This window comes from Eschrichtius robustus, chromosome 11 (genome assembly GCF_028021215.1).
Source record: "Eschrichtius robustus isolate mEscRob2 chromosome 11, mEscRob2.pri, whole genome shotgun sequence".
NCBI lineage: Eukaryota > Metazoa > Chordata > Mammalia > Artiodactyla > Eschrichtiidae > Eschrichtius > Eschrichtius robustus.
In genome coordinates, this window is record NC_090834.1 from 65,141,674 (window position 1) to 65,160,222 (window position 18,549).

At 35.9% G+C, this 18,549-nt stretch overlaps 1 protein-coding gene across 1 annotated transcript; it reads right to left on the bottom strand.

Annotated features, from left to right (window-relative positions):
* Positions 1 to 1,696: 1,696 nt before the first annotated feature.
* On the bottom strand, positions 1,697 to 18,326 carry ZNF214 (zinc finger protein 214). The gene is made up of 5 exons (XM_068555165.1): positions 18,216 to 18,326; positions 17,654 to 17,712; positions 16,928 to 17,016; positions 6,174 to 6,335; positions 1,697 to 5,077 (listed from the first exon to the last, which is right to left on the bottom strand). Exons 2-5 carry the CDS (start codon positions 17,668 to 17,670, stop codon positions 3,387 to 3,389), a joined length of 1,959 nt encoding a protein of 652 aa, XP_068411266.1. The 5' UTR covers positions 17,671 to 17,712; positions 18,216 to 18,326; the 3' UTR covers positions 1,697 to 3,386.
* Between the last annotated feature and the right edge of the window lie 223 nt (positions 18,327 to 18,549).

The following is an 18,549-nucleotide window of genomic DNA, read 5'->3' on the forward strand; positions in this document are numbered from 1 at the left end:
AGTAGCCTCCTTGTCTAATGGCTTTCTACAGCAAATTCTCATATTGAAGCTTCCGTCCTTGTGTTTTCTTTTTCTTTTTTGGTGAGATTTTAAAACATAATGTTATATAACTCAGTTTTTATATGAAATAACTTAAGTGGATCTCTGTTCTTTGCAAATAGAACTACCCTAATAACAACAATGTAAAGCAATTATACTCCATTAAAGATGTTTAAAAAAAAAAAATGAAGTACCCTAATAGAGTGTAACTCTATTTCCACAGGATATACATCTAGATATGAAATCACTATAGGACAAAGAGTAATAACAATTTTAAGGCTTATAATTGGCCAAATAGCTTTTCCAAAGCATATCAATTTACCCTCAACAAAGGTAGTGTATAAGTATCAATCATTCTGTACTCTCACTGAAAATAGCTATTACAATTTTTGTTAATGATAGTGGTATTTTCATTGCTTTAATCTGTTGACGTCCTTTGCCATTTTTTAAACTAGGTGTCCATCTCTTGCATTAACTTATAAAAGTTCGTAACTATCCTAATCAGGGCAAATATTTTCCCTGTTGTTGTCTTGACTTCCGTATGTTCTTAACCTATAGTTTAAATTTTTTTAATGTGGTCAAATTCCTAGGTATTTTTTCTGAGTTCTTCCATTTCATCAAACTCTCAAAAACTGCATGTGTCTTTTTAACCATGTAAAAACCCACTTTGGTGAATTTTAAACATTTTATGTTTAAAATGGTAGAACCTCCTCTAAAAGAAAAAAAAGAAAGAAATCTTGTGCTAATCTTGAATGTGAATCAGAAAAGATGGATGGGGTTAACTTGTAGCTTTGTTTTTGATGAACCAGGCTTCATGAAACCATATGGAGGTTCATGGAACACAGCTTGAAAACCTGTGCTTTAATCAATATATATTAGATCAGTATATATGATATAGGTCATGAGACGAAAGCCTAATTTTATTTTTCACAAAAGTTAAATAATTTTCTCAGCACCATTTACTGAGTAATCCTTCTATTCATAAATCTTTTATCATATGTAAAGTATTTAAGCATATGTACTTAATGTTTTATATATATATATGTAATCCATATACTGGTTTATTTTTAAGCTATTTAGTAATAACTGAGCATTCTGAACATTTTTTCAAATGTACAATCAAGTTCTCAATATTTTAACTTCAACATATCATTTATTATATGTTAGGGCAATCTCATTAATCTTTCTTATAATTATCTTTGCTCTTCTCCAATATCTATTTTTCTTAAAAGACTTTAGAATACTTTTTTCAATTTCACATCTCATTGGGATTTTGATGAGACTGGAAATAAATCTATAAATTAAGAACATCCCCGCTATACAAGTCCCCTTTTATTTTCAATTAAATGTTGTTTTTCATTATTTTCATTCTACATTTTTGCTATTTGTTCCTTTTAAAGAAATTTTAGTATTTCAAACCCTTTTTTGCACCCATTGTATTTTTCTGATTATTACAAGAGTTTAGGAAACTATTGGTTTTTATATTATTACCCACCTTAATGGGTTTAATTAGTTCATTTTAAATTAACCTTTAAAAGCATATCGTAGGCATGCTTTTGTTTGCCTAATAAACATTTGCCTATTCTTTTATATCAATAAATCAATATTGAGCAATCAATTGAAAATTGGTCAATTGCCCAATATCATTTTGCTTTAATCTTTTCTGTTGTAATAGCATATAAGTAAAATTTTAATTCAATCAAGGGTTTTCAAAACTTTTTAAGGGGAGATTTAACCTATTTTGATAAATTTGATTTCCTCTCATCTTGATCCATGTTCTCTAATTTTTTAGATCATCTTCATGTTGTTTTTGTTTTCTGTCTTTTGCCATAGGGACTGAATTATTCTTTGCTTTTATCTTCTCTGTTTTGAAAGAAATATGTTTTTAGTTCTTTTAGTTGCAATTTCTAACTTTGTAAAAAAATATTTAGACCTTTATTTCTAGAGTTGTTAAAGTCAAGAAGAAAATGTCATGAATCCATGCAATTTAAGGTCAGAGATGTAGCACACTTCCTTTTGCTGTCCTTCCCTCATTTGGTTGCCAGATTTAGCAAATAAAAACACAGGGTGCTGTTAAGTTTGAATTTATATGAACAAATAATTTCTTAGTATAAGTTCCATGCAATATTTGGGAAATACTTATACTAAAAAATTATCATTGCATATCTGAAAATCAAACCTAACTGGGTGTCCTGGATTTTATCTGATAACCCTACTTTCCCATCCAGACTTTAACATATAATGTTTTTATACTCAACATTTGTATATTATTTTCTTGTACAACTATTTAATATTTTTGAAGTTTTGTAAACAAATTAACCATTATTCAAGACTTAACTGCATGTTTAACTGATTTTAGTGTTTGTTACCAGTTCTTTTACACTATGACTTCCACATTCTTGAGCTCTCTTTAAGAAAGGTACGTATTTGATATGTTTTCTGTTTTCTTGCTTATCTAATTCGTTACCTACAAACGTAAAAGACAATTTAGTTGATAAGATAAACTATGGGCGATAACAGATTTTTCAGTCTCACAATTCTGAAGGTGTTATTCTGTTGTCTTTTGACAGTTACTGTTGCAGAGGTCTTTATCCATTTTCCCTCTTTGGTTTTTTAGATAACCAGAATTTTTCCACACCTCCTAGTGTCTGAACCTATGAATAAATGTGGAAAACTGGGAAGGGGAATGGGTGAGAGTGTATTATGGTAACCTCATAGTGCAGCACCCCTGCAACAAAAGGCTGGTTCTTGAGTTTTCTGGGTGACAGAAATAACATCTCTAAGATACCCTATCTTGGATAAGGGTCATACACTGTTTTCCGAATTTACTGGCCCTTTAGTTAATTCTTCAACATTTGAGAACTTGTTGTCTACCAGTTTGAGTTTCAAGTTTTGTGTGTTTTCATTTTTTTTCTGTAGCTTCTTTACAGGTGAGTCAAGATGCTATTTCATTTATAGCTAGCCAATTTCAATTCAAACCAAAATATAAGAAAATGTTTTGAAGTCAGTGAAAATACAAAATTGAACATACAGTATGACTTCATGCACATGAAAATGCACAGGAAAAAAGGCTTAGAATGAAACAGGATGAAAAGTTTTCTTCTTGACTCTTCTATATATTTTATAATGACTATGCATAATATTTATTGTAGAAAAAGAAAATGCTTTAATTTAAAATATCCTCCTAAGGATCTCCTCTTGAAGCAAATGATTCTTAGTAGGAATTAGGAGAAACTATAAATGTTGCTTGGGATTATTTGGGTTATTTATAGAATTTTCTTCCCAGCAGCATTTACTGGGCTTAAGGTGAAGCTTTGATTAAAGCTGTTATCACTAAATGAACAGAATTATAAGGTTTTTCTTCTGCGATTACTATGAAGATGTGAATTCTGATCGAACCCCTTATAATACTCATGGCATTTATGAATTTTTTCTCCCATGTGGACTCTTTGATGAATTCGAAGAGCTGAGCTATGGCTGAAACCCTTACCACACTTAGCACATTGATAAGGCTTCTCTCCTGTGTGGACCCTCTGATGAATGTGAAGATTTGAGCTGTGACTAAAGCCCTTTCCACAATCATCACACTTATAGGGTTTTTCTCCTGTATGGACTCTCTGATGAATGAGAAGATGTGAACGCTGACTGAAGCCCTTCCCACACTGTTCACATTTATAGGGTTTCTCTCCAGTATGTACTCTTTGGTGAGTGTGAAGTTTGGAACTCTTGCTGAAGCCCTTCCCACATTCATGACAAGTATAGGGCTTCTCCCCTGTATGGACCCTCTGATGAATGCGAAGATCTGAGCTGTGACTAAAGTCCTTCCCACAGTCATCACATTTGTAAGGCTTCTCTCCTGTATGCACCCTCTGATGGATTTGAAGATTTGAGCGCTGGGTAAAGCCCTTACCACAGTCATCACATTTATAGGACTTTTCTCCCGTGTGGACTAACTGATGAATTCGAAGATTTGAACTCTGACTGAAGCCCTTACCACACTCATCACACTTATATGGTTTTTCTCCTGTGTGGACTCTCTGATGAACATGAAGTACTGAACTCCGACTAAAACTCTTACCACACTGATCACACTTAAAAGGCTTCTCTCCTATGTGAAGTCTCTGGTGAATGTGAAGTAATGAATTTCTACTGAGGTCCTTATCACACTGCAGTCTATAGAGTTTCTCTTCTGTGTGGACTCTTTGATGACAGTGAAGACTGGAGATCTGACTGAAGCTCTTACTACACACATTACATATATAAGGTACCTCCCCTGGGTGGACTCTCTGATGAAAGTGAACACCGAAGCTCTGACTAAAGTTACTGGCAACTTCATCACATCTGTACAGCTTCTTACCTATGTGGATTCTTGGATGTCTGTATACGTCTGATCTCTGAGTGAAGCATGCTGTGCTGATGGAGCATGGATAGAACTTTTCTCCAAGTTGATTTCTCTTGTGAACACACTGTGAGTTCCAATAATAAATTTCTTTACATTTATTACATCCACAGTATTTCTCTTCCACAGAGCCTTTCAGCAGGTCATTTTGGCATATCTCCCCAATGTACTCTGGAAGGGCTTCCTCTCCTGGGATATAAGGATGCTGACCTATGAGCTTCTGTTCTTTTTCCACAGAGAGATTTTTCGTGGATATGCCAACATGGTATCCGCATCCTTGAAAACCACGTGAATCACTCACATAGATTTCTCTACCATCATCTTCAGTGTGTTTTGTTTCTAAGGATTGACAAGGTATAAACTTCGTATATTTTAAGTTCCTGGGAATTTTGCCTTCAAAAGTCAGTTCATAGTTCCCAAACCCGGGTACTTGTGTGGAGAGTATTAACCATTCTTGACGGTGAGAAAGGTGTTGCTGCTTTAGGTCTTTGGAATCTATACCTTGAACCATTTCCACATAGTTTTGATTATCATATGTCTGAGTGCTGGCATTCCTCCAGCCTTGCCAGCAGGAAAGATGTTCATGTTCAAAATATCTGAATCTTTCTTCTTGGGGTCTGTAGCTCTCTTTCCAGTTTCCTAGAAAAATAAGCAGATAATCCAGTGGTAAGATGAAAGCTGTGCTTAAAAATTTCCAAGTATCTCAATCAACAAGCTCCAGAATTACAGGAATATATGTGTGGGTGCAAGTGGGAAAGAAGTGTTATGACTTAGGCTGCTCCATATTTGGGTGTGGAATTCATTTGTTTGTTCATTCATAGATGTATTCATTCATTCAACAAACATATCTTGAGCATCTACTACTTACCAGGTACTGTTAGAAAAAAAAAAGTCCGACTGGTTTCATGGAAATAGTCTTAAAGACTGAGATTTAATTAGATTACTCTATTTGGGACATTATTATAAGAAATAAAATATTGTTTCTATTTTTCTGTTCTAAAATAGTGTAGTAGATTGTGGGAAAAAACTCTCTACTTTATCTACATCTTTGGGTGTTCCCCTTACACACTGACTCTAGGCTTGGCTATATAATTCGCTTTGGCCACTGGGACAAAAGTGAGACAAGCAGAGATTCGCAAAGTGCTCGTGCATTGGGGCTTGGCCTCTCTTGCTGGTTTTGAAAGTCCTGTGATCACCACCATGTAAATGAGCCTGGGCTGGCCTCCCTGAAGAGAGACATATGGTCAATACATGCCTGTTATAACACTGATACTGACCAACTGGCATTCAGGCTGTCCAGTTTCATCTTAGACCATCCAGCCCCAATCAAGTCACTCCATGATAGAAGATCCATCTAACCAACTAGAATCATGAAAAATAAAGTTTGTTTTAAGTCACTAAGTTTGCGGTAGTTTGTTATACAGCAAAAGCTAACTTACAAATAGAACATGAAGAGAGAACAAATTGAGGACTGCACAAAATTATGGGCGGAAATCTGTGCTTTAAGTGTAATCCAGAAAATAAATAAGAATCTCAAATACCTATTAATTACATAGCCAAAATGTTTTGGAAGATATCTTGCTTTCTTTATCTTCCATTTGTCATGTGATTTAAGACCCATTTTTGAGAATGTTTCTTCTACCTCAATACAGCACCCTAATAAAGAACCAAAATACTCAACAAAACTGGTCCCAGAAGAAACTAACCTTATTCCCTAAGAGTTGGGATAATTTACCTACTGACACGACATTTGTGTAGTTCTCCCACATGACCTCTCTGTAGAGCTTTTTTTGAGAAGAATCCAAGAATTTCCACTCCTCCCAAGTAAAATTAACAGTCACATCTTCAAATGTTACTGCCATCTGGTCGAAGATCAGGCTTTCCCGGAAGAAGAAATCTAAGTGAGAAGATGGACAAAGAAAAAGACATTCAGCAGGTAACATAAGTGGTAAACCAGAAAGAAAAAGAAATAACTCCAATAATGAAGAAAAACAAGAAAGGTAAGAGGAGACATAATAAGAGGTCAAGTAGTTAAATAATGTATCCAATCATTGAACACCATCACCATCATGAGAAACATTTATATAGCATTTGTCTGCTAACCACTGGGCCAAGTAAGTACTTCACATATATTTCAAGTAATCCTCACAGCAATCCTATGTTGTAGATACTATTATTATCCTCATTTTACACATTAGTAATAATGGTTGAAAAAGATTAATTCCCAAGATCATGGACCTGGAGGTACTGCAGTGAGGACCCAGGTCTACATACTTTGGACCAGAACTATTTGCCAACTGTAACAATATTGCTTCATGTTGCTTATATTATTGCTTCATGATTGATCATTTTAGACTGTTTACTTCCCACTGTGAGATGAGGAATTAGATTACCACCCGTACCTCCACTCCTCATCCTCCTATAGCATTATCACTAATTTTCTGGTTAAATCAATAAGCAGTGCTTATATAATTTTGAATATGATTATATACTGTTTTTTTGTGGGGGGGAATTACCTGTTTAATTTTTACTTAATAAATTTACTGTCCTCAATTTTTTGATTTTTCAAAAGGCTTTATATAATCTATTTTATCAAGTGTCTCATCCCCTCGCCCAACCCTTTTATTTTGGAAAAGTCCATCATCCTGCTCCAGTCAGGGCCGACTACTCTTTAGTGCTCCATTTCAAGATCATATGACTCTTCTTCTTTTGTGATTTACTCCATTAATTGGGAGGCACATAACAACATGAGTTCAATCAAGCCTGTGAATGTTAAGCCTATGGCCATCGAAAAAAGCAAAGGTGAGAAACAGACAGAGGTTTTCTTCAAAGGAGAATATCCAAACACGGTTACTAGGAAAGATTCCCAGGAATCATTTGAATCACTGTATGCCTTAAGTCTTTATTACTATCCCTCATAAGTGGCTGGGTGTAGAATTCGAGAGTGAAAAGAATTTTTCTCAAAACTGCTTCACTGTTTATAAGCTTTTAGTGTTGCCAAGACTGATTTAAAGAACAAACTGTAATTCCTTTGTGGGCAACTTTTTCTTTCCTCTCTGGAAATATTTTAGGGTCTTCTTTTGTGGCTGGCCCTCTGCCCCAAATGGTGTATGGATTTGAGCCTCTCCAAAGTTCACAGGGCTCATCAGTTCCTTTCTTGTCTGTATTACCCTGCTGAGTATTCTAGGATGTAACATCTTCAGCCCTATGTAGCTCTTACCACTATTCCTACTGTTGCCATCCTGGTTTTTGTTGAAATTTCTCATTTGCTGACAGCTCTTCGGCTTCATCATTGTAAGTTCATAAATTTCTTGGTTTTTTATTATATATATGCAGTTTTAGAAAGTAGAAGAGATAAATGCATGTATTCTAACTGTCTAAAAATATTTCAGTAGAAAGAATAGATCATAAGTTGGTTATGTGACAAATTCATTTTATTTCTTTGATGACACAGTCTCAATTGTAAAGTTCAATTTAAAATGTTCAGTAAATACTAAGAATAAAAGAAATAGTACTTTTGGACTTCCCTGGTGGCGCAGTGGTTGGGAGTCCTCCTGCCAGTGCAGGGGACACGGGTTCGAGCCTTGGTCCGGGAGGATCCCACATGCCGCGGAGCAGCTAAGCCCACAAGCCACAACTCCTGAAGCCCACGCACCTAGAGCCCGTGCTCCGCAACAAGAGAAGCCACTGCAATGAGAAGCCTGTGCACCGCAACGAAGAGTAGCCCCCGCTCACCACAACTAGAGAAAGCCCGCGCGCAGCAACGAAGACCCAATGCAGCCAAAGATAAATAAATAAATAAATTTATATTTTAAAAAAAGGGAGAGAGAGTACTTTTAAGGAGATTACAATAAAATGGAAGGAAACTAGACTATCATCATCATCATACAAATATAATCACAGCAGCGGCTAAATATTGTCTAGCAGTTATGTGAAGAAGGCTTTGTTATCTCGTTTACCATCACAACAATCCAGTAAGGTATTATTATCAATACTAAAGGAATGAGGAAACTAACATTTAGCAAGATTAAGTAACTTTTACAAGGTCATGTAGTTACAAAGTAGTGGTTTTTAAACCCAGGCCTACCTACTAAGTGAAAGTGAGAAAAGTTAAAAACAACTTGTGAAGGGTTGTAAATCAAGATTTCCACGTACAGCCATATCGTGTTAATACATAAGGGCAAAAGGAAGATGTACTGAAATATTCAAGGAAACAGCTACTGTTTCCCAAATTAAATAAAAATCCACGCCTAAAAAATGAAACGTTAATTAGAAATACGAATTCAAGAATGAGAAAATTCAGTGCTGTTTATTTTTAAATGTTTATAAATGTTAAAAACTATAAAGATAGTAAGTCTACTTTAACACATATGAATGGATAAATCAAATAAGAAAATTGGGATCCTCAGAAGCTGAAAACCTGGTGTCAGTGTAAAAAATAAATGAACTCGCTGGTGCTTCACTTTTTAAAAAGTACGGTAAATAAAACCCAGTCTGTTGTTATTGCTTTTGATTGTCATTTTAACGAAGATTTAGGAATTTATTTTTAAAAATATACTAGAGATTAAGAGCCTAGTTTTTTTTTTTTTTTTTTTACTGAAAGTAAGTTCATAAAAATTATAACAATGCCGAAGTAATATAAGTAAAAATTAAGTCTACCCTCCCCAAATAATTTAAGAAATAACCACTATAGTTTTCACTGTGTCCTTTCGGACCTTTTTTCATACATACATACCCCACTAATGTTTTTTTCATAACACAGACATGATAATTCTGCAGTCTGCTTTTTTCATATAATATATAGTATACAACTTCCCGTTTCAGTACATATAGGCCTATGTTATTCGTGGTGACTTTAAAATATGTCCAGAAATTATTTGATACCTTTCCCTTCAAAAGGTGGGACCTAATTCCCCTCCCCTTGAATGTGGCCTGGGTTAGGGACTTACTTCTGATGAACAGGAAAAAAAAGCAGAAGGGGAAGCAATGGTATGCAGCTTTCAAGACTAGCTCATAAAAGGCACTGCAGCTTCCTCCATGCTTTTTCTTGGATCAGTCACTCTGGGAGAAGCTATCTAACACACTGTATGAATAGTTAGGCAGCCCTGTAGAGAGGCCCATGTGGTGAGGAACTGAGGCCTTCTGTCCTCAGTGAGAAATGAGGCATCTGCCAACAGCCATGTGAGTGAACCATCTTAGAAGTGGATCCTCCAGCCCCAGTGAAGGCTACCAATGAACTGTAGTCCTGCTGACAACTTGACTGCAACCTCGTGTGAAACCCTGAGCCAGAACCACACTGCTATACTGTTCCCAGATTCCTGACGCTTAGAAACTGAGATAATAAATGTTTGTTATTTTAAGCTGCTACATATAATTTATTATGCAGGAGTAGATGGTTAATGTATTGTTGTAAAAGTTGCATAGCATTTCATGTTATGATGTTCCAAAATTTAACTGTTCCCATACTGATGAAGATTATTTCCAGTTTTCTGGCTATCATAATACAGCAGTGAACAACTCTCTTAAATACATCATTGAACACTCGTAATATTTCTAAAAGATACATTTCCAGAATTAGAACCACCAGGCATGTGCATTTCAGTCTACTAAAAAAACACTGTAAAACTTTGAAAATATTTTTAAAGATTTGTTACAAATATTTTCCCCCACTAGAAAGTTAAAAGCGGAATACCTACATTCAAAATTAGTAGGTACAAGTCTATAGAGGAAAAAAAGAATTATAAAAAGCATAAATTAAGATGGCAAGTAAAATTATTAATAGACAAAAGGATACTAAAACAGTTTTAAAATATAGAGGCATATTGCTTAGAAGAGACACTCCAAACTACTGAATTCTAGAAGATTAAAAATGAAAAGACAGGCTAATCTATAACAGAAAAATGTAGACAAAAATAAAGTAGGTTTTGCAATATTAGTATTACATAAGGTAAAATCAAAGGAAAAAGTATTACCCTAGATTAACAGAGTAATTTTATAAGAAATGAAATTATTGCTCTTGGTGTACCACCCATCAGAATTAAGATTTTGTCAGAATTGCTCCAAGACTGTATATCAGAAGGTGGGGGGGTGAGGGGAGATGGGGACCATATGATAGCAAAAATAACAGTAATTATAATAAATGTGAATAGCTTAATCTCACAGATTAAAAGACACAGATTTGTAGGTTAAAAAAATAAGATTCAACATGTGGTTTAGAAGAGACACACTAAAAAGAAAAAAAACATAGGAATAAAAGGATGGAAAAACATATTCCACACAAATATGAACCAAAAGAAAGCTGTAATAACAGACTTAACTTCAGCTGAGATAAAATTTATGGCAAAAAATTTGTAACTATGTGTGGTGATGGATGTTAACTAGATGTATTGTGGTGATCATTTTACAATGTATACAAATATAGAATCATGTTGTATACCTGAAACTAATATGTCAGTTATAACCCAATAAAAAATTTATGGCAAAAATATAAGGGACAAAAACACAGTTTTTTTTCTGTATTAGTAAATAAATAGTAAGACCAAAAAATATCCATTATAATCAAACTGCACCCACAAATAAAATTTCAAAATGTATTAAGTAACAACTATCCTAAGTTTAAGGAGATATAATATATACACCATTGATTGTAATTATAGATATTAATACAATCCTCTCAGAAAATGACAGATCAAGCAAAACCAAAGAACTCAACAATATAAAGACTAAACAGTACAATTAATACTAGAGTTATTTTATCTGTGTTGAATTCTATACTCCCAAAACACTAAATACACATTATTTTCATGAACCCACAGTACTGTTACAAGATTGACCATGTATTGGTCTATAAAAGAAATCTCAATAAATTCCAAATTATCAACATAATGCAGAATACATTCTCTAGGTACAAGGTAATAAAATTAGGAACTATTAACAATGGAATTTAAAAATCCATACTTCTGGAACCCAAGTAACATATTAAATAGCCCTTAAATTTAAAAGGAAAATATAATGATAATTAAGAAAATTTGAATTGAATAATAATAATTACACATCAAAATTTTCAAGACCCAGATAAATAAGTACTAAAAGGAAATAAGAATGGCTACATATAATCAACCTAAGCATTCAACTCAGAAACTCAGAAAACAAAACCCCCCCCTCTAAAAAAAAGAGCAAACTTCAAAAAAGAAGGATAAAGCTGAAAGTCAAAGAGGCAATAAACAAATAGATGATGTGGAAATGCATAAAGCCAAAAAGATGCTCTTAAAAATTTAATAAGTCAGATCTCTGCAAGTCTAATTTTTTTTTGAAAAGATGATTATAAACAAAATTCTGGACAAAGTGAGGAAATAACCACAGACATAAGACTTAAAATACAAGAGCATTATGAACTATATGCAAATACACTTGAACATCTATATAAAAGGACAAATTCCTAGTAAAGTACACAATGCCAATATAAAATGCCAAAATAGATTTTAAGAGTAATATAAAATTACAGACCAGTAAGTATTAAAGGAAACTGAAATGGCAGCCAAGATTCTTTCTCCCTCCCCCAAAATCAAAGGCCCAAAGAGTTTTACAGTTGAGTTCTAGCAAATGTTCAATTAACAGTTAATTACTATTACAATCAAATTGTTTTAGAAAATAGAAGGTGAAAATTACTAGCTCATTATATGGCCAGTGTAATATTGATTACAAGACCTGGTAAGAACAATACAAAAGAAAACTATAGGCCCATTTTTAAGTTTGATAGATATGTAAAAAATCCTAAATAGATATTAGCTAATTGAATTCAGATACGTATGAAAAAATGATAAAGCATAATTTATAACAGGAATGGAGGACAGTTCAACATGAGAAAATTAATCAACATAATTCACTATACTAACAGACTACAGAAGAAAACCACAATTATCTCAACTGATGCAGAAAAATTGTGTGATAAAGATCATAATGTTCACTGCCTATAAAGGTCTTAAAAAAACTTTTAGCCAACTAGAAATAAAAAGAAACTACCTAAATTGGTAAAGGTTATATATTGATACTAAGAATCTACATCAAACATTAAGCTTAATGGAGAAATTTTATATGTATTCCCTTTATGATGGTAACAAGATAAGAATGCCCACCATCACCACTGCTTTCAAAATAGTACTAAGGGTTCTGACAAGCACTATAAGAAAAGAAAAAGAAATAAGAAGCATAAGGATTAGAAGAAAAAACATAAAATGTCATTATTTGCATATGTTATGGCAATCTACCTAGAAAAACAAGAGTATGTGGATAAACCATAAACTGATGAAAAAGCTCAGCAAAATTACCAGACACAATAAAGCAAAAGCATCACGGTATCAGCAATCAACTACCAGAAAATAAGATATCATTCACAACAGCAAAAAAACCGAAAAAACCAAAAAAACAACTATCTTATAAAAAGATAGTTTTATCTTTGAAGACAACTTTCAAATTCCAATAAAGTAGAAAAAAGATTATCTGAATAAAGGGAGAAGCATGCCTCCATGTTCTTGGATGAGATGACTCAAATTCAATATACCTCCAGTCAAATTTCTAGCTGGATTTTTTGAGGAACATGATATACTTTTTTTCCCTAAAATTTATAGGGAGGGAAAAGAAGTCCATAAAGACTTAAGTAAACCAAGCAGGAAGACTTGTTCTACTAGATACTGACATACCACCAAACTACAATAGTAAAATCAGAACAAATAGACCAGTAGAACAGAATTGAGGACTCAGAGCCTAAGCAATGTACTTGTTTATATATGAAAACTTACTAACAATAAAGATGGCATTAAAAATCAAAGAAAAAAGAATGGATTATTTATACTAGATGGTGGTGTGAAACTGATTAACTATATGAGAAAAAATAAAGCTGGATTCCAACTTGATATCATATACAATGGGACACTAGATGGATTAAACACTTAAATGTTAAAGGGAAAGTTATAGAGTTAGTAAAAGAAAATGTTAGTATTGAAAAACATTTACCATTGTTAAATGAATCCAAGGACCAGTTCTTTGGGGGGAAAATATTAACAATAAAATAAATCAATCCCTGACTAGCTATAAAAGAAAAGAAAAAGGGGTGGGCACAAACAGAAAAAAGTTAGAAATGAGATTAGTGAAAAAGCAACAGATAAAAATTTAATTGAACATTAGGTGGGCACTTTCCACCATTCTTTAGAACATAAATCTGAAAATCTGAATGGGAAATGTATTTTTTCCTAGAAAACCATTTGATATAGCCCCAAGAAAAGGGAAAAATCCTGAACAGATCAGATATTTTGAAAGAAACTGGTCAGGTTATCAAAGAAATATGAACTTCACAATAACAACCCAAAAGTGTCCTTAAATGAATTCTTTCAGATTTGCAAAGAACAGATTATGTAATTCTATTAAACTATTCCAAGGCATATAAAAGAATTATCAAAAATTTTAAGAAACTCAGGAAAACACTGAGACAGCAAAATCAGAAAACTACAGATCTATATTACTAATGAATATTGACATAAACTTCAGAAATAAAGTAATATATAAGGCCAATAAAATGCAGCAACACCTGTATTTATAATCTACTGCCACACAACTAGTTACTTCAAAACTGAGTGGCTTAAAACAATAATTATTATCTTTCATGGTTTCTCTGGGTCAGAAATTCAGGGGTAGCTTGGCTGGGCAGTTCTGCTTTGGACCTCTCATGAGAGTGATGTTGAGCTGTCAGCTAGCGCTGCAGTCACCTAAAAGGCTTGACTGGGCTGGAGGATTCACTCCCAGGGTGGCTCACTCACATGGCTGGCAGGTTGGTTGTGATTGTTGATGGAAGGTGGAAGGTCTCAGTTTCTTTCTACTTGGGCCCTTCATGTGGCCTGGGCTACCTCTCAACATGGTGGCAAGTTTCTTGAGAGAGACAGGCAAGCAAAAGCTGCATCCTATTAATGACTTAGCCTGGGAAGTCACATAGCATCACTTCTGCTGTACTCCATTGGCTGAGGCAAACACATGCCCCCAGCCAGATTTGAGAAAAGGGGACACAGATGACACCTTTCAGTGGGAAGAGTGAAAGTCACATTGTAAGATGAACATGAAGGATAGGATGAATTATAGGTATGACTATCTTTGGAAAACGTAATCTGCTATAATACCAAAGTATATTATAGCATGATGAAATGGTGGCTAATTCCAAAAGGCAAAGGAAGGTTCATAAGAGAAAATCTATTAACTATAAGCCATCATAATAATGTCAAATAAGAAAAGCCATATAATTATTTTAATCAATGCCCAAAAGATCTCTCTTAAAATTCCACAAATGGGACCTAATGAAACTTAAAAGCTTTTCCACAGCAAAGGAAACCATAAACAAGATGAAAAGACAACCCTCAGAATGGGAGAAAATATTTGCAAATGAAGCAACTGACAAAGGATTAATCTCCAAAACATACAAGCAACTCATGCAGCTCAATATCAAAAAAACAAACAACCCAATCCAAAAGTGGGCAGAAGACCTAAATAGACATTTCTCCAAAGAAAATATACAGATTGCCAACAAACACATGAACGGATGCTCAACATCATTAATCATTAGAGAAATGCAAATCAAAACTACAATGAGATATGATCTCACACCGGTCAGAATGGCCATCATCAAAAAATCTGCAAACAATAAATGCTGAAGAGGGTGTGGAGAAAAGAGAACCCTCTTGCACTGTTGGTGGGAATGTAAATTGATACAGCCACTATGGAGAACAGTACGGAGGTTCCCTAAAAAACTAAAAATAGAACTACCATATGACCCAGCAATCCCACTACTGGCTTATACCCTGAGAAAACCATAATTCAAAAAGAGTCATATACCAAAATGTTCATTGCAGCTCTATTTACAATAGCCAGGACATGGAAGCAACCTAAGTGTCCATCAACAGATGAATGGATAAAGAAGATATGGCAAATATATACAGTGGAATATTACTCAGCCACAAAAAGGAACGAAACTGAGTTATTTGTAGTCAGGTGGATGGACCTAGAGACTGTCATACAGAGTGAAGTAAGTCAGAAAGAGAAAAACAAATACCGTATGCTAACATATATATGGAATCTAAAAAAAAAAAAGAAAACGGTCAGAAGAACCTAGGGGCAAGACTGGAATAAATATGCAGACTTACTAGAGAATGGACTTGAGGACATGGGGAGGGGGAAGGGTAAGCTGGGACGAAGTGAGACAGTGGCATGGACATATATACACTACCAAATGTAAAATAGATAGCTAGTGGGAAGCAGCCGCATAGCACAGGGAGATCAGCTCGGTGCTTTGTGACCACCTAGAGGGGTGGGATAGGGAGGGTAGGGTGGAGGGAGATGCAAGAGGGAAGAGATATGGGGACATATGTATATGTATAACTGATTCACTTTGTTATAAAGCAGAAACTGACACACCATTGTAAAGCAATTATACTCTAATAAAGATGTTAAAAAAAAAACAACTCATGCTATCCAAACATACTTGGAAAAATGTCCACTTCATATGTTAAATGAAAAAATTAAACATATAACAGCCATTCATACATTCAACAAATATTCATTGAGTGCTCACTATATGCCAGGCATAGTTCTATATACTAGGAACATTCCCTGCCCTCATGGAGCCTATCTGTCATGATTCAAATTTTTTTATATATACTAATCTCTTTATATATGTATCTTAAATTTATGTTTGCATATTTGTACATATGTGTATGTGTATGTATGCATACATACTAGTATTTGTATGGATTAGTGAGTATGTATGTATATTATTAAATAAAAGACTCTAAATATTGATAAATACATCAAAATGTCAATAATGGCTGTCTCTGGTTGATGTGCCGTGGACTCTGAGTGGTACACAAGAATAAGTAACCAGTTAAACATTAATTGCCCTCCAGAGTATGGCCTTACCTTATACATTCATACTTACGTCTCTACTGCAACTAGCCCAGTTTCCTTATTTGTCCCTTTATATTCTGCCTGAGACTAAATGATGGTCTTCCTGTCTGGAAAGATATCTTCCAATTCATAGTAATTATTCAAATCTGAGTTCCTGTTCCTGTCTTTTACTTAAAAGTGCCACTCATTCCAGCACTGTTTAATGTATGATAACTTTAGAAATTCTTATTAACCTCAGTGATTTGTTTCTCCAAGGTTAAGGAAAGACATTTTTGTATTTATTCATCTCGGGTCATCAAAAACAGTATGAATTATATACTAGGCTTGAATGACTGGCTGACTGAATGAGTAATTGCTGGGAAAAGACACTGGGCAGGAGGCAGGAGGCAGGGGCTTGCTGCATAGGAGGCTTGAAAGCTTCTCAGGCAAAGAGGAATATGTTCTATTCAGTCTGGTCCATCCATCCCCGTGGCCACCTCCACTACTCCCACTATCCATGGAGAAGTCTGGGGCATTTTATAAATGAGAAAAGACAATCCGACTCACCTGGGATCAGACTGTGAGGGAAACAGTGAACATTCCTTCCTCCTTCGTGCTCCCTTTTGGGGGAAGGGTGGAGTGTTGAGAAGGCTGAGCTGAGGGAGAAGAAAGGAGGAATGAACGACTGGGCATGACTTGAAATTCCCAAACTCACTACAATCCCCACGTACTAACTGAGTGTGACCCCCCAAATCTCCCAGACAGAGGTCAGAAAGAGCCCAAGAACATTTCTGTTCCCTTTCAAGCACCCGAAAGGAGAGCTGTACGAACTGGCACTCAGGACCTTATTTCTGACCATCTAGAAAAGTACAATTCTAGTTTGGGCATGAAAACACAGAATTTGATCTCACAGTTTAGTCCCTCCAGGAATGCAGATGCTTTCTATGTAATTTAACCTCTCTGAGCCTCAAAATTTTCCTAGTTTATTATTAACAAGAACAATTTTTTAAAAAGATTGGAAAAACAACAGCACACTTAAATAGTTCTTTCTAAAAGTATATTTTTAAAATCTTGTTCAATCAGTTAAGTAGAAAGGTAAATTCCATCACCCTCTCCTACTTCTTACAACATAAATACTGGATTTACTATTAGATCAGAGTACAGAGTCTTAGCAAAAGATCCCAGATCTAGGGCCCCCAGGACATGTTAATAGTCTCAACTCTGTCACCAACCACTTGTAGAACTTCGAAAAAGACCAAACTTCTAGACCTCGTAGGGCCTCACTTTCCTCACCTGTAAAATGGGGGCATGAGTCTTTGCCACCCTGGTCCTCCCTTGCTGATCACAGGTCCCTGTGGAAAATGATAAACAGTTAAGAGCCCTCTTTCCCTAGAGAGAAAAATGCTTCATGGTGTCTCAGGAGCAGGACAGGTTTGGGCTCCCACTACGCACCAAGGGCTGCCAGAGTTTTACATCTGAAGCTCCGGGTTCAGACGTACAAACGGTTCTCGCGGAGCTGGATCCCGGCGGCCTCGGCTCCTGTCGCGGAAACACGCGCGGCCTCCGTTCCACATCCAGGCCTCCGTTCCCCAACCAGACCTCCGCCCCAGCACCTCTCGGCCCCAAGCACCCCGGCCCCAGGGCCCAAGCTGCCTGTGCCTCCTCTCTCCTTCCCCTTCTTCAGTTTAAACGTTGGGCGGGCGGCTGTGAAGACACCTACACTGGTGTCCGAGATTTCTAAGCCGGAGCGGCTTCTCGGCCCCCGGCCCTCCCTCTTCTGCCTCTCTTCCTGCCACAGCTCTCCCCGCCCTTGTCCGCATCTGGCTCGGTGCTCCCGAGAGTCCGCGTCACTTACCGAGCCTCTGGAGGGGGACGGGGACGGGCCCAAATACTCGTCTAAATAAACAATGGCCGCGGCCCCGCTTGACCAAAACCGAAGCCCCAGGCCTCGGAGTAGACACTCGGAGCGTTCCCATGGAGACGGGAGGAGGCGGGGCGGGAAAGGAAAACGCCGGAGGACGTGGCTCCTGATTGGCCAGAAAGAACGAGGTGAGACCCGGCCTTAAACCATCAGCGTTCTGGGGTGGGAGGACTGTGTACTACGGCACTCTGAACCGAGGATGGGGCTGAGCCCCCAAGATACTAACGTTAATGGGACAGTTCTAGGTGTTTTTAGGGCCCCTGGGAAG

Excerpts from the sequence above, each read along its gene's own strand:
- ZNF214 (XM_068555165.1), bottom strand. Across the intron at positions 6,336-16,927 it reads CCCTCACAGTCTGATCCCAG|ATTTCTTCTTCCGGGAAAGC; the intron begins GTGAGTCGGATT and ends CTTCTCACTTAG. Across the intron at positions 5,078-6,173 it reads CACAAATGTCGTGTCAGTAG|GAAACTGGAAAGAGAGCTAC; the intron begins GTAAATTATCCC and ends TTATTTTTCTAG.